This window comes from Gorilla gorilla, chromosome 4 (assembly GCF_029281585.2).
Source record: "Gorilla gorilla gorilla isolate KB3781 chromosome 4, NHGRI_mGorGor1-v2.1_pri, whole genome shotgun sequence".
NCBI lineage: Eukaryota > Metazoa > Chordata > Mammalia > Primates > Hominidae > Gorilla > Gorilla gorilla.
In genome coordinates, this window is record NC_073228.2 from 174,601,827 (window position 1) to 174,627,547 (window position 25,721).

The following is a 25,721-nucleotide window of genomic DNA, read 5'->3' on the forward strand; positions in this document are numbered from 1 at the left end:
CAAAGGCATCTATGGTTCATTGTACACTGTGGCCCTCCCCTTCCTGCCCCTCCATTTGCTCCCCTTCCTTTCTCTCTCTCCCTTCCCGGCTCCTAGACTGGGTCTAGGCAGGAGCTTCGCCATGATGTCAGGAGGGAAGGAGATGCCTCTGGGCCTCGTACCACAGCCTCAGCTCTCTCTCTGCCCCTCCATCTGAGTCCCTCCTGGCTCCCAGCTCCCTCAGGGTGCAAGGCCAAGCCTCCAAGGAATCCCTCCCCTTACCTGCATGGCTGGAGCCAAGAGTGAGTTTGGGGTCACTGGCTATGATGAGGGGATGACCCAGAGCTCAGTGAGCACTGTCCAAGCACTTCTGTTAGGAGGTTTGGTTGGCCAGGGAGGAACAAGGCCTTCCTCTCTGGGATGCTCCTGAAAGGACTTTGTGGGAAGTTAAAGAATCCTCTGTGTGAGGGCGGGATGGGGGAAGGTGGAGGGTTGGAGAAATCCAGCCCAGTGTCTCCGGGTCTCCCCGCCTCCTCCTCCTGGGCCCCTATCCTCTGTGCTCTTGGCCTCTATGAGTCTTTTTGAAACTTCGCAGGCTGGAAAGCACTAGGTCCTGGGATGTGAAAGTCTCTTTTAACATAGAATAGGCCTCCTGTTGATCCCAAAGATGCTCTTAAAATACACAACAAGAAATCGGAGTTTTACACACAGTCAGCTTCTCATTTTATAGATGGGAAGCTGAGGCCTAAGGAGGTGAAGTGGCCACTATAGTCATTCCATTGCACCAGGATGGAGGGCTGTCCACCAAATTCAGAGCCCGGCATAGTGGGTGGGGGTCACCCACTTTATCTGACTCTCATGGGTCCTTGATCTCAGGGGTCTTTTCTGGCAGAGGTCTGGGAGCATGACTGAGACATGATCTCAGAATCAAACCCCTGGAGGCAGTAGCTATAGCAGGAGCTGACGATCTCCAGAAACTCAGGACCAGACGATCTCCAGACACTCAGGACCAGTCAGTGTCCCCACCAAGGATGGGGCTTTGAGAGGCTCCGCCCACCTCTGTTTCTGCACAGCAGGTTTAGCAGCTCCATTCTTCCCCAGAGAGCCACTCCATCTGAGGGTGGCTGTGTGTCCACATACGAGGGGACAGGGCTGAGGATGAGGAGAACCCTGGGGACCCAGAAGACCGTGGCTTGCCCGGAAGTCCTGCCCGTAGGCCTGAAGGACTTGCCCTAACGGAGCCTCAACAACTGCCTGGTAAGGAAACTGCTGGCCCCTCCAGGTGCCTGGAGAGAGGGGAGGGAGGGAGATCCAAATACAAGCCCTGCTGGGACCGAGGGAGGGGGCAGACCTGGACTCTGCTGAACACCTACTGTGCATCAGGGAGCGCCACTGCAGGACGAGCAGCAGAGCCGAGATTAGAGCCCCTGCTGTCCTCACTACAGCCAGTCGTTCACCCCTGTGCACCAGCTGGCCAAGACCAGCAGACACAGGGCACGCGCCGCACCACTTTATCTTCTGGGATTTTCTTAAGGAGGACCCATGGCAATAATGCCTTTCCTCACCTTAACCTAATTCGGGCTCTACTCCTGCTTTCCAACAAATGATTCTGTCTATGCTGAAGTGACAAGGATAGGAAAACTGTGCCTGCATAGGAAGGAAGCTGGAGGTGACAAGTTGGGGTCGGGGGTCACTGTATTTACATGGTAGAAATTCTGGGAATAGAGTAGAAACGGTAGTAGAAACTTGCACATATTGGAATTATTTCTGCTTCCAGCCTGGGAAGTTTTCAAAAGAGACATAGAGGCCAAGAGCACGGAGTATAGAGGCCCAGTAGGCCAAGCCAGGAAGAGGCGGGGGAGACTGGGAGACATTAGGCTGGATTTCTGGTTTAGAAAAAGGTGCCATCAGCTCCCTATGTGACCCTAATGCCCTGTGCCTGACCCTGTCCTTCCTGAGGTGGTGCCAGTTAGCTCACACTCTGAGTGGCACCTGGGGTGTATATAGAAATAGAAAGAGCTTGAGATTTGGGTTCTATTAGTCATAGTGGAATCATTGAATTCCCATGGAAGACACGGAAGGCAGAGGAGAATGAAAACTAATGTTTATTGAATGCTTTCTATTCCCATTTGTCAGATGGGAAAACTGAGACTCTGAGAGGTTAAATGACTCGGGTGTATCGGAATCCAGAGCTCAAGGTCTCCTCTACAAGTGGAGGTAGGAGCTTGGCCAGAGATGCCCTCGGGGCAGGATAATGCATAGGCTGCCCCTACTCAGGAGCCTCCTAGGGCCTCCTGAGCACCATGTCCCTGCAGATGCAGAAGGCTAGGTGGTTCCAGTCAACATCTGTGTTGCAGCTTTGGGGACAACCCTTAGGACACTGCCCTCTGGTGGCTCAGTACCTCTCCACTAAATTCCATCCCCCAGCACCTGTACCAGAACTGGTGGCCTGAGCCTCCATTCTGGCCTGAGCCTCCATTGAGGCTGGCTGACACATAAATAGCCACTTAACGATTGGCTCTTCTACCACAGGGGGTGATGGCATCAGCTGCACTTGTCACTTGGGATGTGCTGCGGATGCAACACTCCATCCCCCAGATGGGTTTGGTATAAAAAGGACAAGATTCAAGTGGAATCCAGTTCAGCTTGGGGGTGCTGAAGGCCCTCCTTCTAAATGCAGGGCAAAGAAAAGGGTCTTGGAAAACAGATTTAAATCATGCTACTTAACTGTGTGACCTCAGCCAAATCCCCTTGCAAATCTAAGATTTGACTCTAAAAATTAACACCTTCTGGGCCAGCAGCCATGAGAATTAAATGAAATTAAGCACCAGACATGGCTTCTAACAATTCATGGGCATTTAGAAGCCTTTTTCTTCTTCTCTTTTCTTCCCTTATAAAATGAGACGTGTTTAGCAACTTAACCAAGCAAACAGGGTAGGATGGGATTACATTTCTGGCTCTAGCCTGGGTGAAGCTTCTCAGATCATGAGACTCCTTAGAGGAGGTTGAGAGGCCCAGGGCCAAATGTTACATCTTCCTAACAGAAGTTTGGCCACCGGGAAAGCACTATTCAAGAGGAGTCTTGGAACTGAAGACTGGATGGTTCCCCAAATCACTTGATCGAGGGCCATTTCCTATAGGAGGAGGAGGAAATGACGAATATGCCAAAGTGGAACCATGTTCATTCAGGCCAGACCAGGAGAAACACACAGACAGCCAAGGGCTGGTGGGAAGAGGCTGAGAAGCATGTGGGAGAGAGGCCGTGGGCAAGCTTCCACATCTCTGTCCAACATTTGGAGGGCCCCCACTCTCCTTCGTCCACCTGGCAAATGCAACTCACTCTTCAAGAATCAAATGACCTTTTCTGTGACTTCCCTTTTGACATTGCCCCATCCTCCCTGCTCTTTTGCACACCAAGTATCCCCTGTCCTCTGCTCCTATTAGAGGATGCTGTAGGGAATGTTCATTCACCAGTCACACATGTCTCTTCCTCACTAGATGGGTGGGTGCTCTGGTGGTGCTTTTCACATGCCTGGTTCACAGGAGAAGCTCAATAAGCCTGTGGAAAATTGAATGAGGCAATGGAGGGCATGGGAGCTGCTCCACGGACCCCCTTAAACTCGATGCTTGGACAGGGAAAGGACAGGGATTGGGGAGATGGGCTAAAGGAAGAGAATGTGAATACGATCGTTGGTAGATTTATAATGTTGATTTTATAGCTGGTATTTTCAATGAGTGAGAACAAAAAAGCTAACATAACAGAGAGCAGAATGATAAGAATTTACCTGTGTGCAAAACTGTTCTTCACTGATTTTGTAACAGTAAAAACTTTGGAAATAACAGCATTCACAGTAGAAGATGTGTTCTAGAAATGTTGGTACATTCAGACCATGAGACACCTCGCAGCCATTAGAGAGAATAAGGCGGATTATAGGAACTGACATGGAAGGTGTCACTGATACTGCAAAACAGCATGTTTCATGGTGCACTCATTAAGAGGAGTTGGGTCAGCTTGCTTAGATGCTCTTTTCTGCCCCTCATGTACTACTTAGCCTTGGAAATATTCCTTATCCTCTCTAATCCTCAGTATTCTCACCTGCAAAATGGGGAGAATGGTAGTCCCCACTTCAAAGAGTTGTGAGGATTCTAGATATGCGTGGCACAGTTGTAAGCATGCATTAAGTGTTCAATAAATGTTTGCTATAATTGAGTTAAAAAAGTAAGCCGCAAAAAGCATGCTATTGCCCCAATTTTGCTTTTTAATTTTTTTGATATAGAGATATATGTGTATGTAAATATATATGTGTATCTGTGGATAAAACAACTGTTATCAGTAGTTATTTCTGAAGTATGAGACAAAAGAGAAGAAATGGGGGGGACTTTTTTTGTTTTTGTTATGTTTTTTTAAATAGACTTCTTTTTTAGAGCAATTTTGGGTCATAGCAAAATTGAGCCTTCCCTACACATAAAACCTTCTTTACTGTCAACATCCCGCATCAGACGGACACATTTGTTTTCATCGATGAATCCATATTGACACATCATTGGGACTTATACTTTTAACTTCTGACTTGTTGCCATTTCAACAGTGAGCGAGTATTGGTTTTGAAAGTAAAATAACATTAATGAGTGGCTGAATCACGCCCTAAGCTCCGGAATGGCCAGATTCTAGAAAGTGGCTTGTTTCACAGAAGTTGCCACAGAGAAGGTAATCAACCCAGGGCTGCCTGAGAATGGGGCCTGAGCCTGAGCACCCCCATTCTGCTGTCACCAGCATGACAGATCACAGGCTGGCCTGCCTGGCTGCCCCCTGTTCCCTCAGAGGGACGCCTGACAGCAGCTCCTGAAGCTGAGGAGGCCGGGCCCCTGGGCCATGCCCCACGGATGGTCCTCATGTACACACCAGCTGGAAGGCTTCAGGAAACACAGGGACAAGGTCTAGGAGGTCACGACAGCAGCAAGGATCCTCGGGTCAACTAAAGCCCAGGCCCCAGCCTGCTCTGAAGGAAGAGAGTACCGGGGGGAGGCAGCCAGCCCTGGACTCAAAGTCTCCCCTGGCACTCACTAGCATGGTGTCCTTCCCATGCACCTGTTTCCTTGTCGTAATAATATAGGGATTAACCCGCCCACCACACAAGGCCACTGTGAGGATGGAGTGAGCTCTGTGGGACAGCACCTAACTCATGACCTCCTGACACTGGAGGCTCTCAGGTTTTTGTTTCCTGTCTACATGACTGACCCCACAAGCCTAGACCTGGGGATAAATAAAAGAATGTCTGGCTTGGTCAAGGTGAGTGTAGAGTTGAGAGTGTCCTTCCTGGTAAAGCTGGGACAAGGACAGGGAAAGGATAGCCTTGGCTCCCAGCAGATATGGCCCAGAGGATAAACTGGCTGCATTTCTGGTGCTGATGAACCACCAAACAAGGTCCCAGTCTTAATTTGGGATAGATTTAAAACATAATCCTGGTCCGGGCGTAGTGGCCCATGCCTGTAATCCCAGCACTTTGGGAGGCCAAGGCAGATGGATTACTTGAGCTGGTTCGAGACCAGCCTGGGCAACATGATGAAACCCCATCTCTACCAAAAATACAAAAAAATTACCCAGGTGTGGTGGTACATGCCTGTAGTCCCAGCTACTCAGGAGGCTAAGGTTGGGAGCATCGCTGGAGCCTGGGAAGTTGAGCTGCAGTGAACCGAGATCATGCCCCTGCACTTCAGCCTGGAGGACAGAGTGAGGCCCTGTTTAAAAAAATAAAAAATTTAAAAAAAAAACATAATCCTCCAAAATGAAGTCATTCCTGGAGGGAACACAGGGAGAAGGAGCTGTAACCGAAAGGTATGGAAAGAGGCTGCTTCCTATGCATGCTGAGAAAATGCTGCACCGACCACCCACCAGAAAGAGAGACTGGCCAGGAGCAGGTGAGCCTGTTGCACGGCCTTCCACTTACCTTGCCCCCTGTTTCCCAGGTGATTCCTACTTCAGCCCCTTGGTGTGAACAGCTTCTCAACATGAACTACAGCCTCCACTTGGCCTTCGTGTGTCTGAGTCTCTTCACTGAAAGGTGAGCTTCGCTACCCCCAGAATGGCCTCCATCTGCGTTGCTTTGCATTCGGGCATGTGGTGGGAGGGGGAAGCTCCTCCTATTCACCCACAGCAAGGCAAAACCCGGTCCACTCACTTCCCTGGAGCACCGAACAATGAAACTTCCTGCCATTTACTCTATTTACAGAACACAAGCTTCCAATATGGTCATAGATGAATGAACCCTTATGTTTTTAAAGAAGACACTTGGAGGGTTTCCAAATTACCATGATATTTTGATCTATGGCAAATGGGTAAAAAATGGAGATACTAACTCAATAGCTGAAAACTAAGAGATTTTTTCTGTAGGAATGTCACTGCTGGTACATGGACAAGGCACATACACCCACACACACGTGGGCAAACACAAGCTCAAGGGTGTGTACACGTGTTGATTCACACATAAACAAGCAAACACAACAAAGCCCATTTCTTTTCCAGGATGTGCATCCAGGGGAATCAGTTCAACGTCGAGGTCGGCAGAAGTGACAAGCTTTCCCTGCCTGGCTTTGAGAACCTCACAGCAGGATATAACAAATTTCTCAGGCCCAATTTTGGTGGTAGGTCATCCTCTGTGTCCAGGACATCATTCAAAGGGACGAAAACAGAGACAATAAGCAGTGGAGGGTTTCGGGAGGTTTTAGTTGACTCCATTTTCTGATCTGCAGCCTGTTAAGGATTGGCAATGATGGATGAGGATGGCTACCAATGATTTTTCACACTGCCTGGAAAAAGGCACCCAGCCTCTCCACCTGCAAGATAAAGGAATGCTCTTTCTCACTGTGGAGGCTGCAAGAGCCTCCTAACACTCACACACTGTCCTCCTCCTGCCCCCACTTCCTGGGTCATTATTCAATGAATTCACCATGCACCACCAGGCTACCCCACCTGGTCTTCCCCCTCCAGCCTGAGCCCTTTCAGCTGACTCCCCAAACTGCCATCTGGATGCCTCCTGGGTCACTGCCCTGTTGGAACACCTGTATGTGTCCCAGCATCCTCGCGTAGAGTCCAGGCACACTAGGCCCTTCCCAGCCCAGCCTTTATCTGTCTGCCATTCTCATCCACCCAAGTCCCCGCTCCTTCCGCTCCTACAATGCTCCCCAGTGTACTCAGAATGCTCCCTGACATCCCTGGCCTCTCCTGCCTCTATGCCTTTACAGAGGCTATCTTCCTGGAATTGCTTCTTTAAACTTGACTCCCTAGAAAATATCAATTTTCCATAATGTCTCAGAGCAAACGCTGCCTTCTCTGAGAAGCCTCCCCTGATTCCTCCAGGCCCCATCCCCTTTCTTCACACCTCCTTGTGAACATGCCTCAAAATCATAGCCATTCCCATTATGCTATAACTGGTTTCATGTCTGTCCCGGCTCCAGGCTGCAGCCCTAGAAGGAGTCTGACTTCATTTCCCTCACTATCCCCCACAGAAGCTCAGTGCGTAACATATAACAAATTGCTGATTAATATCTGTTGAAAGAATAAAGCAAGGAGGGAGGGAGTGAGGCCAACTGCACAGCTCTTCATAGCAGGAAGCAACAGAAAGAGCCTTGGCATTTAACAAACCTGAGTTTGGCTCCTAGCTCTCCTGCTTGGCAAGTGGTTTAGCCTTCTGTGCCTCACTTTCCCTTTCTGTAAAATGGGGACATCCATCTATCTCACAGGGAAGACTGAATGAAGTGTGTAAGCCTGAGGCACAGTGCCTGCCCCATCGACAGAGTGTGGGTTATTTTCATCCCTTCTCCTCCTTGCTCCTCCCCTCAGATAATAAAACCCTCTGGTCTGATCTAAGATTCATGTGGTAGTCCAGATCCTCTGGGCAGCAGATGCCAAGAGCTGATGACTTCTTCAAGCTATTTAGGGGGACTATGTCTAGGAGGGAGAATGGGGCAGCGGGAGAGGCAAGCTAGGAGAGCTGTCAGACCTGCAGGTCTGGCCTCAGGGAAGGAGAGAGGGAAGGAAGGGAGGTTGGGTGGAAGCGTCTTAGATGGAAGGGCAGTCCTCAGTGTTTGGAATGACCACCAGGGAGTCCTTGAGCTACAGTTGCATTCAGAGGAGTCTCCCATCTCTGTGCCTCCCAGGAATAGGCCACTTTGATATCCCCACTGTGTTCAGTCTGTGGTTGGCTGTGGCCCATGAGAAGTGTGGCCTCAGAGCAAGTGTGGTGGTAGATTCCAAAGCACAGCAGCCGAGGCCCTCAGTCAATCACACCTGCTCAGTTGGAGATGGGAGAGATGCATTTTCATTCAGATTTGAGACACAATTAAGATGTGAGATCCTGACATTAAGGAACCTAAAGAGGCTTCAATATCCCCTGGTTTTCCCAGGCCCTACTGAACACGTATGACAAGCACGTGAGTCTGCACGCCTTGGTTAGTGCCACTCAACAATTTCTCTTGCCTCCCAAACCCCAAACAATTAAGTCAGAATACACTCCTTCTTGTTTGCCTACTCACTGGCCAACAAGGTGCAGGGTCCTTGGGCAAGGAGCTCATTCTGAGAACAGGGAGCCTGGGGTAGGCCTAAAGGGATGTGATGCCTCATCCCACCTGGGGTGAAAATGGGGCATGGAGTCTTCAGTTTAAAAAAGGGAAGAGCACAACCCCATACACTTGTTTTGTGCCTCTTGGCACTTCACTCCTGAAAATCCCTATACTTGCATGGCAGGCTGGAGGCCCACGGAGGGCCATTGCTCTCTGTAATGTCTGTGCACCCAGTTTTCAGGACCCCAAGTCCAAAAGAGACAAGACCTTCATAGGATTTCTCAGGGATTGAGCTGGACAAAGCAAAGGTTTGTAAGCAGGCGCTAGTGAACACTACCCAGGAGCTGGCTTTGACCTCGTTCCTGGGAGAAAGCTGCCCTCTGGTGGCACAGCTTGCTTTTATAACTCAAGGGGAAGAAAGAGCAAGCTCTGGTCCAGTAGAAAAGCCAATTGAGGCAAAGCCTAGATTAGACGTTGTAGAATATAAACTGGACAGAAAGCACAGTGGGATTGGAGCTCTCGTGTCTTTTCCATTCTCTGCATTCTTCAGGGAGGGCAACTAACACGGATCTATGGCACTTAAAGTAGATGCCGTAACCGTGCCAACCCAACTCTCAATGGTTGGCACTTGTCTTAGTCTGTTTTGTGCTTCTATAACAAAATACCTGAGGCTGAGTATTTATAATGAGCAGAAGTTTATTGGCTCACAGTTTTAGAGGCTGAGGAGTCCAATATCAAGGTGCTGGAATTTGGCAAGGGCCTTCTTGCTGTGTCATCAGATCGTGGAAGGTGAGAGGGTGAGAGAGAGGACAGGAGAGGGCTGAACTTGCCCTTTTATCATGGCACCAGTTCCACCATGAGGCTTAATCACCTCTTAAGGGTCCTACCTCTTAACACTCTTACAATGGCAATTAAATGTCAACAAGAGTTTGGAGGGGACAAACATTCAAACCACAGTGGCCCTAGTAGCTCTGTTTTACAGGTGTGAAACTGTAGCATAGGCCAAGCGCAGTGGCTCACGCCTATAATCCCAGCACTTTGGGAGGCTGAGGTGGGCAGATCACCTGAGGTTAGGAGTTCCAGACCAGCCTGGTCAACATGGTGAAACCCCATCTTTACTAAAAATACAAACGTTAGCTGGGCATGGTGGTGGGTGCTGTAATCCCAGCTATTCTGAAGGCCGAGGCAGGAGAATCACTTGAATCCAGGAGGCAGAGGTTGCAGTGAGCCAATATTGCACCACTGCACCTCCAGCCTGGGCGACAAGAGGGAGACTCCATCTCAAAAAAAAAAAAAAAAAAAAGAAAGAAAGAAAAAGAAGAGAAACTGCAGCGCAGAGAAATTTAAAATTTGCTGAAGATCACAAAGCTGTTAGGTGGCCTGAGTGGAATTGGAACACCTGTCTCTGACTCCAGGCTTCTAGTCTCAGAGCTGCACCTTGCTGCCCAGAGGGGCAGAAAGCCACTTAGCACCACACTACAGCACCTTCCAGGGTGTGCCCTCAAAGATCTCGCCCTTTTCCACCAGATATTAACATTCAATTATTGTTTAATGGCATTGGCTCTAACACTTCATTTTCAAATTCCTACCTATATCCTATGGCTTAGTTTCCTTAGCTTAATAAGCAGTTTGCCTTGCCGTATTCCTACCGATGAGATGTTTTTAAGCTTCTTTTGAAATCCGCCTGGCCTCTTCCTGGTTAATGCATTATCACAGTCCCCTGAGGCACCCCCGGGGGTTATTTATTGCAAGTGAATGCTATTGCATCTATTAGCCTGGTGAATAAAGTTGTCCCTTTTCCAAAATTAGCTAGGATTACGGAAGAGAGGGGGAAGGGAAGGGAAATGCCATTATTGAGCGCCTATTATTACGTGACTGATGGACATGACGCTGGGAGCTTTGTACAGATAACCAATGATGAACACCTTCAGGATGTCCGGCTAGGCAGGCACTTCTCTTACACTCCCTATTGCCGCCACTCCACAAAGACAATGTCACATGTCTAATCTCATTTAACCCTTCCCATGACCCTGTGATGTCAGTATGATCTCCACTTGCAGGTAAGAGAACTGCAGCTCTGAAAGATTTAATAACTTTTCCCAAATAAAGAACTGGGAGGTGACAGAGCTGGGATCTAGGTCCATGATTCCACATCTCCATATAAAGAGAAGTAAACTTCCCTGACCTGAAGGTCAGGTGGCTCTGACACCTTGAAGGTGGCTCTGACACCTCAGTCTCTAGAGATAGAACTGTCTCTCTCTGAAGTTCAATCTGTCTGCTGAGACTCCAGGATTGAGGCCCAACAGTCTGCACACTGGACCAAGTACGGAGGTTTTGAAATTCTAAATTGTTTAGGGTTGCAGGAGAGTAAAGGAAGAGAAGCAAAGTATCAGGAGGTCAGCAAAAGCTCAGCCATGAGTCTTGAATGCCTCTTGTGGTCAATTTACTTAGCCAAGGAGGGGATAAAACAACATCTGTGCACAATCAGATTACCAAATCTGTTACCTTTCCAAACAATTAGTTCCTTGCAAATGCCATAGGAAAAACCCTCCATGTAAGAAGTGGCAAATATCTCAGCGCTATGTTCCTTATGCGTTAATTGACCAGCGTGACCAACATGGAGAAAAAAATACAAAATTAGCCGGGCGTGGTGGCACATGCCTGTAATCCCAGTTACTTGGGAGGCTGAGGCAGGAGAATCGCTTGAACCCGGGAGGCGGAGTTGGCGGCGAGCCGAGATCGTGCTATTATTGCACTCCAGCCTGGGCAAGAAGAGTGAAACTCTGTCTCAAAAATAATGATAATAATAATTAAAAAGCATTAATTATGCAGGTAGTCTCTCTTACATATTAAGATACCTATGTATGTGTGCATATTTTTCATACAAAAGAGAGGCACACCATACACAATGGTTACTCTTGAGAGGGGATAAGAAAATTTTTCTTTTTATATTTATAGAATATTTAAATTTTTCTAACAACCAAGCACAACTTTTATAATTTTAGTCTTTTTTAGAATGCACTAATATAGTATTAGGACAGCTCATGTTTGTGTTTCCATTCTTTCTTGTTTTTTTTCATCTTAGGAGAACCCGTACAGATAGCGCTGACTCTGGACATTGCAAGTATCTCTAGCATTTCAGAGAGTAACATGGTAAGCGCTGTTCCTTTGTACTCTACCCAAGTAGTCCCTCTCTGTGTGTTTAAAGGGGATATGCTTTCTAGCTGCTCAAAAAAAAAAAAAAGAATGGCTCATGGCCCTCCTCCATTTGGAATGGCAGAAGCTGGAGTGCTATCTCCAAACTCAAGACAGTGGGAGATTCTTGTAGAGCAGATTTTCTGAGTAAGACAATGGAAGATTCTTGTAGAGCAGATTTTCTGAGTAGCAGGAAGAAAATTGGTTCAAGAGCCAGAAGGAGAGAAACCAGGCAATGAAGTGGGTACACTTGGTGACGGATAAAATTTGGGGAAAGGAATGAAAGTGTAGTAGGCAAGCCTGGCCATCACGTGGTCTTTTACAATGAGGGAGACAACCCGAGGAAAACTGACAGCTGTTGCTGACAACGACCCTCTCCCTTAAGAGAACATATTCGAGACAAGGGCAAACTAAAGGCAGTTTGCCAAGAGGGTATGCTGTGCATTCCAGATAAATTGTGGACAACCTAAGCACTTAGCCCACCAAAAAACTCAACAATTTGGTGGGGCCTTAGTGATCAGTGCAATGTGAGCTGTCACACCAAGTAAGTTAAAGTCTTGAACATGGGGATCCCTTTTGGCAGTGGGAGCTATTATCTAGAATAAATAAGGCGATTTGTTCTCTTATTGCAATATGCCACTAACCCAAGACTGGGGTAACTGGAGTGACTTATCAGTTACCCCAGTCTTGGGGTAGTGGTATATCGCAATTAGAATGGTAACTTTATTCACCAAAGTCTGTGTATTCTTGCTCTAAGTGGAGGTGGGGAGGGGAGTAAACTTTGACCACTTTTCTCTGTTTGGTGGGGTTTTCTCACCCACTACCCCCATCCATTTCCATACCCTGCCTCCCCCTCCCAGGACTACACAGCCACCATATACCTCCGACAGCGCTGGATGGACCAGCGGCTGGTGTTTGAAGGCAACAAGAGCTTCACTCTGGATGCCCGCCTCGTGGAGTTCCTCTGGGTGCCAGACACTTACATTGTGGAGTCCAAGAAGTCCTTCCTCCATGAAGTCACTGTGGGAAACAGGCTCATCCGCCTCTTCTCCAATGGCACGGTCCTGTATGCCCTCAGGTACACGGACACCTGTGACCTCAGGGGTGGAGGACGGCAGCTGGGAGAAAACATGCAGATGTGTCTTGGGTAGTTGTGACCAGAACTCAAATAGCCCCTGTGAGGTCCCATGCCTTCTTAGATCCTTGCCCTCATAATAGAAGGTCCCTCTCTCAGTTCATCATCTACCAAATGCCTGCTCTGTGCCAAGCCCCATGCTGGCCACAGGATAGAGCTGAGTAAGACATTGCCCTGTCCTCAAGACACGGACATGGAAACAAAGGAGGTCCCTGGTGCTGGGGCCCAAGTTAGGGAGTAGGTGAGTGGTTTGGGGGTGATGTTACAGGATGCTTTCACAGGATTCTGAGCTGTGTCTTAAAGGGTAAAAGGAAGTTAGCAAGGGAAGAAGTAAGGGCAATGGCAGAGACGACAGAGAGGTGCATGCAAGGAACTTTCCTTTCATGGGGCCCAGTGGAGCTGCAGCAGCTCCAGAACACCACTCTACTTGTCTGAGTCATGTTTGTAGAGAAAACCAAGGTGCAGTGCCCCAAAGTCTCTGCCACCTGCAGCCGTGGGCTCCCCTTTGCCATCTCCCCAAATTCCTGAAGCTGAAGTTCCTTTCACCCAATTGTTAATGGAGCCGGGTTGGATGGAACAGGACTCATCCCTGCCTGTGCAAGGACTGTGCAAACCTAAAGCTCCCAGAGGCCTTGGGGAGGAGGCCAGGAGCCAAACATTCATGGGGCTGATGTTTAATCTTAAGTAAGAGTCTGAAGTTATAAAACAAGGGTTGAGCTAACCAATAAACTGAATTTCTGGACATGCCTCAACTGTACTGAGTTTTGCAAAGACCATCTCAAAGCCCAGTTCTTGTCTCATGAAACATAATTAGACTTCTCTTTTGACCTCAATTCCAATCATCGTTAATGTTCCCCTTCCTCATGTTCCCACAGCAATGTGTGAATGTGGGTGTGTGAGTGTGTGCATGCATTTGTGTGTACATGTGTGTCTGTCTGTATTATGGCACACAACACAATCAATATTGTGTAAGGATTACAAATAATGAGTGATGTTTTAATAGCCTGGCTCTAGAATCATAAAGATTTTGGTACAAGTCCCTGCTCTGTCCCTCAGCAGCTCTGTCCCTCAGCAGCTCTGTCCCTCAGCAGCTCTGTGACCTTAGGCAAGTTACTTGACTCTCAGAGCCTCAGTTTCATCAGCAGTAAAATGAGAGTTAAAATATTTCCTACCTAGTAGAACTGTTCAAAGGGGTAATGCATGCAAAGCACTCAGCCCAGGGACTAGCTCACAGTAAGCACTCAGTAAACCATAGCTATTGTTAGTCTCTGTCTCCCTAAAGGGAGTGTGAGTGAGCATCCTGGAGGTGAGCACCGTTCTGTAATCACCTCCATTTCCCCCAAGTACCTAGCACAGTGCTTAATAAATAAGGATGCTGAATAAAAATGTATGACACTGAAGAAAAAGGAAGATAGAGGCCTGGTGAATGCAATCTCCACTGTGAGGGCGTAACTGACCTTTAATTGAATATCTCTGGGGTTAAGCCCCCAAAGCCACAGTGCCTGGGGCCCCCACTGCCTCTGCATCCTGGTTCCCATGAGGAGGCAGGACCTCATGAGAAGAGCACAGCCAGGAGACCTAGGCTGCAGCCTCAGTTCTGCCACTCAGAGCCACATGAGCCTATGCAAGTCCCTATGCCTGCTGTCAAGTGGTGACAATAGTGATGGTGAACACTGTTCTAGGCCCACCCAGGTCTGTCAGGAAGATTAAATTTAAAAACTGGATGCTAAAGCATCTCGAGCCAATGCATCTGTCTGTTCTGTGATACTGCCAGAAGTTTTGCCCCTTGAATGGCCAGCATTCCAACTTCCTCCACTCTGGACCCAGGTTTAACCAAGCCTCATGCACACATTCTTTAGCACCCAGAACCTCAAGGATGCTTTACATGCAGACTCCAAGCTACATGTTCATTTAAGAGTTCCAGTGAAAGTCTTCTTTGAGTGGGCCTTCGAAGGGAATGTGAACTTTCTATAACTTCCTCACAATACTGTTTTTGAACCCATTTTTCCTTCTTAGAATCACGACAACTGTTGCATGTAACATGGATCTGTCTAAATACCCCATGGACACACAGACATGCAAGTTGCAGCTAGAAAGCTGTAAGTATACATCCTACAGGCTCCTGAGATGATTTTCCTGGGTGACTTAGGTGTGTGTATTCATGAAAGTATCTCATACACAGTGACCTTTCTTTTCTTAATGTTGATTCATTGTGGATTCAGCCCTTCTGACTGTACTTCCAGACAGATTTAGAGACTTCTCAAAGACATGCCTAATATCTTTTGGGGAGAACCATTATGCATTAGTACCAGATATCTCCACCTATGAGTGGACAAGAAAACCAAAGGAAATGCTTTAATGTAGCTGGTGGTCTAGGCCAGGGGTCAGCAAACAACGGCTGGTGTGCCCAATCCAGCCCCATCACCTGTTTCTGCTAAGGAAGTTTTACTGAAGCACCGTCGTGCCCACGTACTTACATACTGTCTGTGGCTACTTCTGTACTGCAGTGGCAGAGTTGAGTATTTGTGATAGAGACCAGATGACTCATAAAGCCTTAAGTATTAACATTCTTCTTTGCTGCAGAGTTTCGTTTTGTTTTGTTTTGTTTTGAGACGGAGTCTCGCTCTGTCGCCCAAGCTGGACTGTGGTGGCGCGATCTCGGCTCACCGCAAGCTCTGCCTCCCAGGTTCACGCCATTCTCCTGCCTCAGCCTCCCGAGTAGCCGGGACCACAGGCGCCCGCCACCACGCCCGGCTAATTTTTTGTATTTTTAGTAGAGACAGGGATTCACCATGTTAGCCAGGATGGTCTCAATCTCCTGACCTCATGATCTGCCTGCCTCAGTCTCCCAAAGTGCTAGGATTACAGGCGTGAGCCACCGTGCCTGGCCTGCTGCAGAGTTTTTAACAGGCTCTGATAAGTTACTTCCATGTGAAATTCCAAGAAGGAGTGGTAGCACTTCCCAAACGTTTTAAACCATGGAATCTTCTTTCATAAGCGTTTTGTGGGACAATCATTTCATAAAAAACATTTCGGTGACAACAAATATAGACTAGCCCGAGACCTAAACTTTTAATATTTAATTTATGCCATCTATCTGATTACTAACTCTCAAAGGGTCTATGGTTCCAGATGAGTTCTATGACCATGTTCTTTGCCACCCACCCACCCTTACTCTCCCAAGATCATATCAGCCACAGGTCCCAGTAGAAGATATGAAAAAGGTCATGGACTTTTCATCAATGTACTCATCATTTGTCAGCAAATATGTCCAGGGCTACATTTTTAGGTCTAAAAAATCACAAAGGCTTTATTTTATTTCTTTTTTCATTTTTTTTTTTGTTATATATATATATTTTTATTATACTTTAAGTTCTAGGGTACATGTGCACAACATGCAGGTTTGTTACGTATGTATACATGTGCCTTGTTGGTGTACTGCACCCATTAACTCGTCATTTACATTAGGTGTATCTCCTAATGCTATCCCTCCCCCCTCCCCCCACCCTTCCTGTGTTCCCCTTCCTGTGTCCAAGTGTTCTCATTGTTCAATTCCCACCTATGAGCGAGAACATGTGGTGTTTGGTTTTTTGTCCTTGTGATAGTTTGCTGAGAATGATGTTTTCCAGCTTCATCCATGTCTCTACAAAGGACATGAACTCATCATTTTTTATGGGTGCATAGTATTCCATGGTGTATATGTGCCACATTTTCTTAATCCAGTCTATCATTGTTGGACATTTGGCTTGGTTCCAAGCCTTTGCTGTTGTGAGTAGTGCCGCAATAAACATACGTGTGCATGTGTCTTTATAGCAGCATGATTTATAGTCCTTTGGGTATATACCCAGTAATGGGATGGCTGGGTCAAATGGTATTTCTAGTTCTAGATCCCTGAGGAATCGCCACACTGTCTTCCACAATGGTTGAACTAGTTTACAGTCCCACCAACAATGTAAAAGTGTTCCTATTTCTCCACATCCTCTCCAGCACCTGTAGTTTCCTGACTTTTTAATGATTGCCATTCTAACTGCTGTGAGATGATATCTCATTGTGGTTTTGATTTGCATTTCTCTGATGGTCAGTGATGATGAGCATTTTTTCATGTGTCTTTTGGCTGCACAAATGTCTTCTTTTGAGAAGTGTCTGTTCATATCCTTCGCCCACTTTTTGATGGGGTTGTTTGTTTTTTTCTCGTAAATTTGTTCGAGTTCTTTGTAGATTCTGGATATTAGCCCTTTGTCAGATGAGTAGATTGCAAAAATTTTCCCCCATTCTGTAGGTTGCCTGTTCACTCTGATGGTAGTTTCTTTTGCTGTGCAGAAGCTCTTTAGTTTAATTAGATCCCATTTGTCAATTTTGGCTTTTGTTGCCACTGCTCAATGAAATAAAAGAGGACGCAAACAAATGGAAGAGCAGTCCATGCTCATGGATAGGAAGAATCAATATTGTGAAAATGGCCATACTACCCAAGGAAATTTATAGATTCAATGCCATCCCCATCAAGCTACCAATGACTTTCTTCACAGAATTGGAAAAAACTACTTTAAAGTTCATATGGAACCAAAAAAGAGCCCACATTGCCAAGTCAATCCTAAGCCAAGAGAACAAAGCTGGAGGCATCATGCTACCTGACTTCAAGCAATACTACAAGGCTACAGTAACCAAAACAGCATGGTACTGGTACCAAAACAGAAATATAGACCAATGGAACAAAAGAGAGCCCTCAGAAATAATACCACACATCTACAACTATCTGATCTTTGACAAACCTGACAAAAACAAGAAATGGGGAAAGGATTCCCTATTTAACAAATGGTGCTGGGAAAACTGGCTAGCCATATGTAGAAAGCTGAAACTGGATCCCTTCCTTACACCTTATATGAAAATTAATTCAAGATGGATTAAAGACTTAAATGTTAGACCTAAAACCATAAAAACCCTAGAAGAAAACCTAAGCAATACCATTCAGAACATAGACATGGGCAAGGACTTCATGTCTAAAACACTATTTTATTTCTTTTTTCTATGCAAAGCACTGTGATAATAAGAAAAACCTCACTCCCCATTGCAAAGGAAGTAGAGAGGCTAGTGGGGAAAGACTTCTTGGAGGAGGTAACAAAATGTGTTTTATGGCCTCAATCTGCTGTTGCCCCAATCTCCTTGACTGAACAACTTTTTTGTTAACAATAATAGTAATAATAATAGTAATAAATGGGCAGGGCACAGTGGCTCACGCCTATAATCCCAGCACTTTGGGAGGCCAAGGTGGACAGATTACTTGAGGTCTGGAATTCAAGACCAGCCTGGCCAAGGTGGTGAAACCCCATCTCTACTAAAAGTACAGAAATTAGCCAGGTGTGATGGTGGATGACTGTAATCCCAGCTACTTGGGAGGCTGAGGCAGGAGAATCGCTTGAACCCGGGAGGTGGAGGTTGCAGTGAGCAAAGATTGTGCCATTGCACTCCAGCCTGGGCAACAAGAACAAGACTCCATCTCAAACAAGAAAAATATGTAGTAACAAATATTCTTTTCCCAATAAATACCGTAGCATCCATTTAACAATTACTTAATCCATGTCTGGCACTATACTAGACACCTTGCAAACAATCCTGAGAGATATGTATATTGTTTTTCCCATCTTGCAGATAGAGAAATTGAGGTTCATTAGGATTTGGCAATTTTCCCAAGGGAAAGTGAAGTAGCCACACAGGGACTTGAACCCAGGTGGAATGGCCCCAAGGTCCCAAGTTCCCTGAACTCTAATAGCCCTTCCACTGGGCTGGAGAGTCACATAGGGAGTTTGTTCCAGTGGCTTGTTTGTGATCTGAGCTGCTTATTTTTCCTGAGTATACCATAAAGTGCTTTTAAACAGTAATATTGGGATAATGAAAATCTTTTAATACCTCCTTCCCAATTTCTCCAGTGTCCATTTATTATCATCATTGTTCCCCAAATTGAGTAACCATGTGACGCTTTTGTTGGATTCCCCAAATCCTGCCAGAATGTTCAACTGAATTGCAACCTGATTACCACACAGTAGTCCCAGACATATCCCTGTGCCAGTTCCCTTGCATTACCTAGGACCAAGACCAGTGTTTGTCCTTTCCTGTGTCTGCTAAGGAAAGTCTTTTTTCTCATTCTAATACTTTAGTTTTATATATTGTCCCACTAAAGTCTCCAGCCAGTCTGGATGGCTGGTTGGGTTCCATCTGTCTATCCTCATTTAAATACATTCAATTCATCCATTCAACCATTAAATGACTATTCTATGTGAGGTAGTGTGGTAGATGTTTGCAATACACAGATACAAGTAATGCTGCAGTCTTTGAGAACTCTACAGTCTAATAGAGGGTGCAGGACTTTAAATAATTATAACAGAATGAGTTACAACAGTGAAAAGTAATGGGGGGGTCAGAGTTTTCCTAGGGAAAGTGTCACTTGGAATGAGACATAGGGCATCAGCTGGAATGGACCAAGAGACAAGGAGTGGGACTCAGAATCTGCTAAGATGAGGATTACGTACAAGAAGGAACAAAGCAGAAGGGAGGGCAAATATGCAAAGCCATCCTTGACATTTATCACTCGTGCTTCCAACTTTTAAAAAAAATTGCTTGATAGATATAAAGCTCACACAGTCATGCCAGTAAATGGGCATCTAAACTGTAACCTGGGGATTTGCCTGTGATGAAGAATGAGGATTTAACTCTAGGTTGATGTGTGATGAATGAACTCCCTAGCATTGTTAAGTAATCTCCATTGTTCCTTAGTAAACCGCTCCGAAATGCCCACCAAACTGGGGCACCTGTGATAGGCAAACAACATTGCAGATATGATTTATTAAGGCATCAAGGTAGGGCTTGTGTGTGGAGGGAGAAACTATAGTCAAGCTCTGGAGAGCAGTGGGCCCTCCTTACGTAAGGTCACAAGTGGGCACCATCTGAGAAGCACAGCCATTATGAAGCAGAAGCCATTTTTCAGAAGCAGACATTTAATTAAAGACCCAGAAAAACAGATTAATTATCTTATTGATTAAATGCATGCAGAAACTTCTTGAAGCAATACAGCTGTTTGGTGGCAGAATAAAACTTGAGGTTATCCAAAAGAGAACTCATTGTCAGTCCCACATGGAAAAAGCTATTACCTTCCGTGTATCGTGGCTGGGCTCATCTCAAATCCCAGGAGACAGGTTCTCCTGGAAACCTCAGCCTCTGTTTCACAAATACCATCCCCAGTGAGTGGAGGGAGCTTTCTCTGTTCAGCCTCTGTTTCACATATACCATCCCCAGTGAGCGGAGGGAGCTTTCTCTGTTCAGCCTCTGTTTCACATATACCATCCCCAATGAGCGGAGGGAGTTTTCTCTGAATGTTTATTAGCAGTGTTTGGGTACAGAAACCTCACTACGGGTTTTTTTCTAAGTACCGTCTCTAGAAAAGAACTGATACCATCCCACAGTTTTCCTTATTCACCCAGGGACAGAGAGACCATAATGTAATGATTGTGAGCATTTACTAGTTGTAAAGTCAGAGTGTCCAGGTAGAAATTTGTACTACCCACTTTCATAGATTTTTTTTTTAATGTGGGATGGTAGCCGTATTTAGACAGCTGGCTTTAGTACATGTTTGGATGCTTCCAAGGGAAAGTCCACAGACAGTTTTTACCTGGAAATCCCCTAAGAGTTCATGGCTATATTTCTCTTCCCTGGGGAGGGTGAGATAACCCTTGCTAGACAATGGATACCATACTGTGAGACTTAACAAAATGTTAGTTCCAACACCGGCATCACATTTCCCAGTAGCCTTTGAAAACAAAGGCAATATAGCTTTATGTATAAGATCACAGGCACTGAAATCACTGAGTTTTGCCATCACTAGCTCTGTGACTCTGGGTGAGTAACTAATGTCTCTGGACCTCAGTTTCCTATCAGTGAAGTGGGAAGAATAATAGTGTCTGACTCAGAGTTGTTTTTTAACAGCTTTATTGAGGTATAACTTATATATGATAAAATTCACCCATTTTAATTGTACAGTTCAAAGATTTTTAGTACATTTCCGAGTAGTGCAACCATCACCACATGTCATTGTTAGAATATTTCCATCACCCCAAAGAGGCTCCTGTACCCCTCTGCAGTCACGCCTCTTTCCCATCACCAGCTCCCAGGCAATGACTAACCTACTTGCTGTCTGTATGAATTTGCCTTTTCTGGATATTTGTTATAAATGGAATCATGCACTATGTGGTTGGTTGATTGGTTGGTTGGTTGGTTTTGAGACAGAGTTTTGCTCTGGTTGTCCAGGCTGGAGTGCAATGGTGCAATCTAGGCTCACTGCAAACTCCGCCTCCCGGGTGCAAGTGATTCTCCTATCTCAGCCTCCCAAGTAGCTGGCATGCGCTGCCACACCTGGCTAATTTTTGTATTTTTAGTAGAGACAGGGTTTCACCATGTTGGCCAGGCTGGTCTCAAACTCCCGACCGCAGGTGATCCACCTGCCTCAGCCTCCCAAAGTGCTGGGATTGCAGGCATGAGCCACCGTGCCCAGCCCTATGTGGTCTTTTGCATCTGGTTTCTTTCACTTAGCATGTTTTTGAGGTTCACACATGTTATGGCTTGCATCAGTACTTTATTCCTTTTTATTACTGAGTAGTATTTCTTTGTATGCATATATATATATATTCATGTGAGATAGATGAGATAGATATATATATCAAATTTTATTTATTGATTCATCAGTTGATGAACATTTGGTTTCCACCTTTTGGCTATTATGAGTAGTGCTGCTATGAACACTGGTGTGTGAGTCTTTCTGTGGACAGGATTTCATTTCTCTTGGACAGATACCTAGGAGTGGAATGCTGGGTCAAATGGTAAATATATATTTAAGTTTTAAAGAAATTGCTACCTTGTTACTGTTTCCCAAAGTGGTTGTACCATTTCACATTCCCACTAGCTAATGTTCCAGTTTCTGCATGTGTTGGCCTTCGTTATTGTCTTTTTTATTACAGCCATTCTAATGGATGTGAGGCATTTTATTGTGGTTTTGATTTTCATTTCCCTAATGACTAGTGATGTTGAGTATCTTTTTGTTTGCTTATGAACCATTCATGTATCTTCTCAAAGAGATACATTGAGAGTTAAATGAGATGATAATGTTGTAAAGCACTTGGAAATGCAATTGCTTATTAAATGATAGGTATTATTATCATCGTCACTCATAGACTTTGGGATTAAACTTTCCTAAGGTAACTTTGTTTCTTGCTTGCCTTGTTATCCTGAGAAAGTTATGCAACCCCTCTGAATCTGAGAGTTTTCAAGAATAACGTGGGAAAATCATTATAGTGACTGAGTTCTATGGAACAGCATTTATTGAATAATAACATTTCAGGAAAAAATGTAAGCTTTACTATATATTAAAATACATATATACATTTATATATTATATATAATATATATTACATATATAATTATATATAAATATATTACATATATAATTATATATATATAAATATATATAATTAAATATATTATATTTATATATTATATAGATATAAATCAACTACAAGATCCAGTTCAATTTCAGAAAATGTAAAGAAATGTCCAACTTAGAATTGAATATAGAAATGGCTACCTTGCAAGTTTACAAGAACATTAGTGACATAATGTATAAAGTACTTATAAATGTTCAAAAGGTAACTATTGTTACTATTATCAAGCATATTAATTAAACTGCTTTGAGACTTATCTAACATGCATTTTTACAGGCTTTAATAAAGCAGGTTTTTTGTTTTTGTTTTTGCATTTATGCCAATATAGAAATATGAACAGATCAGTTCTTAAGTCCCTGAAAATATCATCAGAGCTATTATACAATCTTGAAAGGCAGTATCTTTGCGTGTTCACAGATATGTGCTTAATAAATGTAATTTAAATAATGAGGGAGGCCACTTCTAATGACTTATCATCCACCAGATCTACGCAATACCTAACAAAAGACCAGCTCTCAATTGACGGCAAATCGTCCTGGCAGGTCACTTCATTCAGAGCAGACATTGCAATTGCACTTGGGAAATCATGCCAAGTTCTGCATGGGATTGTCCTTGGACTTATCACCATGAAGAAAGAACTCATGCTGTCTCCATATTATAGCATTTTCCAGACCAGACCAGTTCAATCTGGAACACCCTTGCACTGACCAGGGCTCCATTTTATTTGCCAGGGGGCTATGATGGAAATGATGTGGAGTTCACCTGGCTGAGAGGGAACGACTCTGTGCGTGGACTGGAACACCTGCGGCTTGCTCAGTACACCATAGAGCGGTATTTCACCTTAGTCACCAGATCGCAGCAGGAGACAGGTAACTCATGTGACAAACTGTATGAAATAAAAATAAGTGAACTGAGGTGTAGGGTTGCTCTCTGAGTCAGAAATATTGTCTTCTCACTTTACCTCCTTGGGATGCAGTGGAGGGGGACAGTAGGGTTTGTGCTGAGCAATTCCACCTCCTCCACACCCAGTATTAAAATGGTCCACTGAGGAACAGACCTCTGGACCAGCTCTGAAGCCTTGCACCGTGTACCTCCAGATATCTGCTAATGAGTGCTCAAATTCCGTGCCTCCATCATGCACAAAATTTATTCATATTTCTCACTGGAACACTAGTTCTCTGACACTGAAGAATAAAAATAAGAATACAGCTCAAAGATGAAGAAGACAGCAGCAATGCCCAACAAGAGCATGAACATTCTAATTATTGCAAACGTGGCAGGAAGTATTACTTATTCATTTCATTTACCAGAAATGCATCTCTTGGTCTTTGGCGATTTTACATAGACATGTTTTGAAAGATGTGATGTTATATAAAAGCAGCTGGCATTTTCCTCTCACTTCCTTATGATAATATTAAGAACGCTTATTCTTATCAATATTTGCACCCTAAAAAATTACTACGTATTTTATTTTATTTAATTGAGACAAAGTCTTTCGCACAGGCTGGAGTGCAGTGGCACGATCTCAGCTCACTGCAACCTTCGCCTCCCAGGTTCAAGCGATTCTTGTGCCTCAGGCTCCTGAGTAGCTGGGATTACAGGCATCCTCCAGCACGTCCGGCTAATTTTTGTATTTTTGGTAGAGAGGGGTTTCGCCATGTTGGCCAGGCTGGTCTCGAACTCCTGACCTCAAGTGATCCACCCGCCTTGGCCTCCCAAAATGCTGGGATTACAGAGATGAGCCACCAAGCCTGGCCTTATTTTCCAAATTTTAAGTAATTATCATGAATTATTTTTATAATGGGCAAATAAATACACTTTATTTTTAAAGACAACTTTCTAAATTAGGGCAATGCAGTCATAGTTTACCAAATCTGGATTCCCAAGTTGGGTTCATATAAAAAATGGCTTCAGTTTTCAAAATTATGTAATCTCATGTAGCACATAACCACCCTCTTTAGGTACAAAAGAGGGTCGTTATTTAGTCAAATGTTGATTCTAAGGTTTGCTTGTTTGTTTTTAAAACATTGACTTTCAAAATCAAGAAAATCAGGCAGTGTAGACTGATAAAACATCCCTGGACCAACGGGCAAAAGACCTGGTTTTTGTTCTTTCTTCTAACATCAACTCCAGGTCCTTTTCAAATCACTAAAACTTCCTGTGTCTCAATTTACCCATCAATAAAGTAAAATAATAAGTAATCTCTAGGGTCTCACCAAGCTCGAAAAGTACATATTTTTATTCTATACTATATTTATCCAGGCATATGTCTGTTGTTTATTTAATGGTATAATTTCTCATTTCAGGCTTTAATTTGGGGGTGACAGAGGGTTGGAGCAGCTCCCATTCACTATCCTGTTTTTCCCACAACAACAATCTAAGCCAGACTTTTCCTGTTCCCAGAGGATAACCTCTTCATTCATCCATCCACACCAGTGCTGGCCACTACTGCTCACCTCCCCATAATAGAAGCACAGCAGGAGCAGAGCTTGGGACTCTAACCCATGGACATATGTTTTGTGCTACAGTAGCCTATTTACCACAGAGAATTCTGTTACTGATAGCTCTCTTAACACATGCCTTTCCCACATCTAGAATACACTGCTAGTTTCCTAAGGATGGCCCTGAAGTAGTATAAAATCTGGGGTGCCTCTGAAATCATCAAAAATTCACTTATATTTAACAGGTTCATTAGGTCTATTCCACAGTATTCCTTGAGAAACAGATGGTCACAGGTAATCTTCATTAAATAGGTATTTATTGAACAACTACTTTGTGAGTGCAGAACTGAAAGATTCATTGTTTGCCCCCAAGGAACTCACTGTCTAGTGAGGCAGACGTCAAGAAAACCAGTATTGATTGCACTGCTGTAGGAATACTGTGATTCAGAAAAGCCCAGGATGGACATAAGGCAGGACAGCACCCCTATAAATCCCATTCAATGCAACAGCAATGTCTCCTGTGGAAATCATAATGACAGTTCATACATAACCAGATTTAGATCAATGACAGAGGGCTTAATGTACATATAGTTAAGCATCCCATAAAGAAATCACTTGCTACACGAACAGACACGATTTCCTATCTGTTGTTTACCCTTTCAGGAAATTACACTAGATTGGTCTTACAGTTTGAGCTTCGGAGGAATGTTCTGTATTTCATTTTGGAAACCTACGTTCCTTCCACTTTCCTGGTGGTGTTGTCCTGGGTTTCATTTTGGATCTCTCTCGATTCAGTCCCTGCAAGAACCTGCATTGGTAAGCAGCTCCAACAGGAGATTTCTAAGAACTGGCTTATCAGGTTACTTACTTTTTTTTCCTTTTACCATTGTCTTCATTGATATTCCTAAGGCAGTTCCAAGAGTTGTTTTC

The 25,721-nt window shown here is 44.8% G+C and overlaps 1 protein-coding gene across 1 annotated transcript in view; it reads left to right on the forward strand.

Moving 5' to 3' along the window:
* Positions 1-1,086: 1,086 nt before the first annotated feature.
* GABRP (gamma-aminobutyric acid type A receptor subunit pi) overlaps positions 1,087-25,721 on the forward strand; it is a 29,853-nt gene continuing 5,218 nt past the window's right edge. Inside the window, exons 1-8 of the mRNA XM_019028300.4 lie at positions 1,087-1,236; positions 5,947-6,041; positions 6,503-6,621; positions 11,624-11,691; positions 12,594-12,811; positions 14,885-14,967; positions 23,082-23,219; positions 25,455-25,607. Coding sequence (XP_018883845.1) covers positions 5,989-6,041; positions 6,503-6,621; positions 11,624-11,691; positions 12,594-12,811; positions 14,885-14,967; positions 23,082-23,219; positions 25,455-25,607 — 832 coding nt within the window. The 5' untranslated portion in view covers positions 1,087-1,236; positions 5,947-5,988. The remainder of the gene's footprint in view (positions 1,237-5,946; positions 6,042-6,502; positions 6,622-11,623; positions 11,692-12,593; positions 12,812-14,884; positions 14,968-23,081; positions 23,220-25,454; positions 25,608-25,721) is intronic.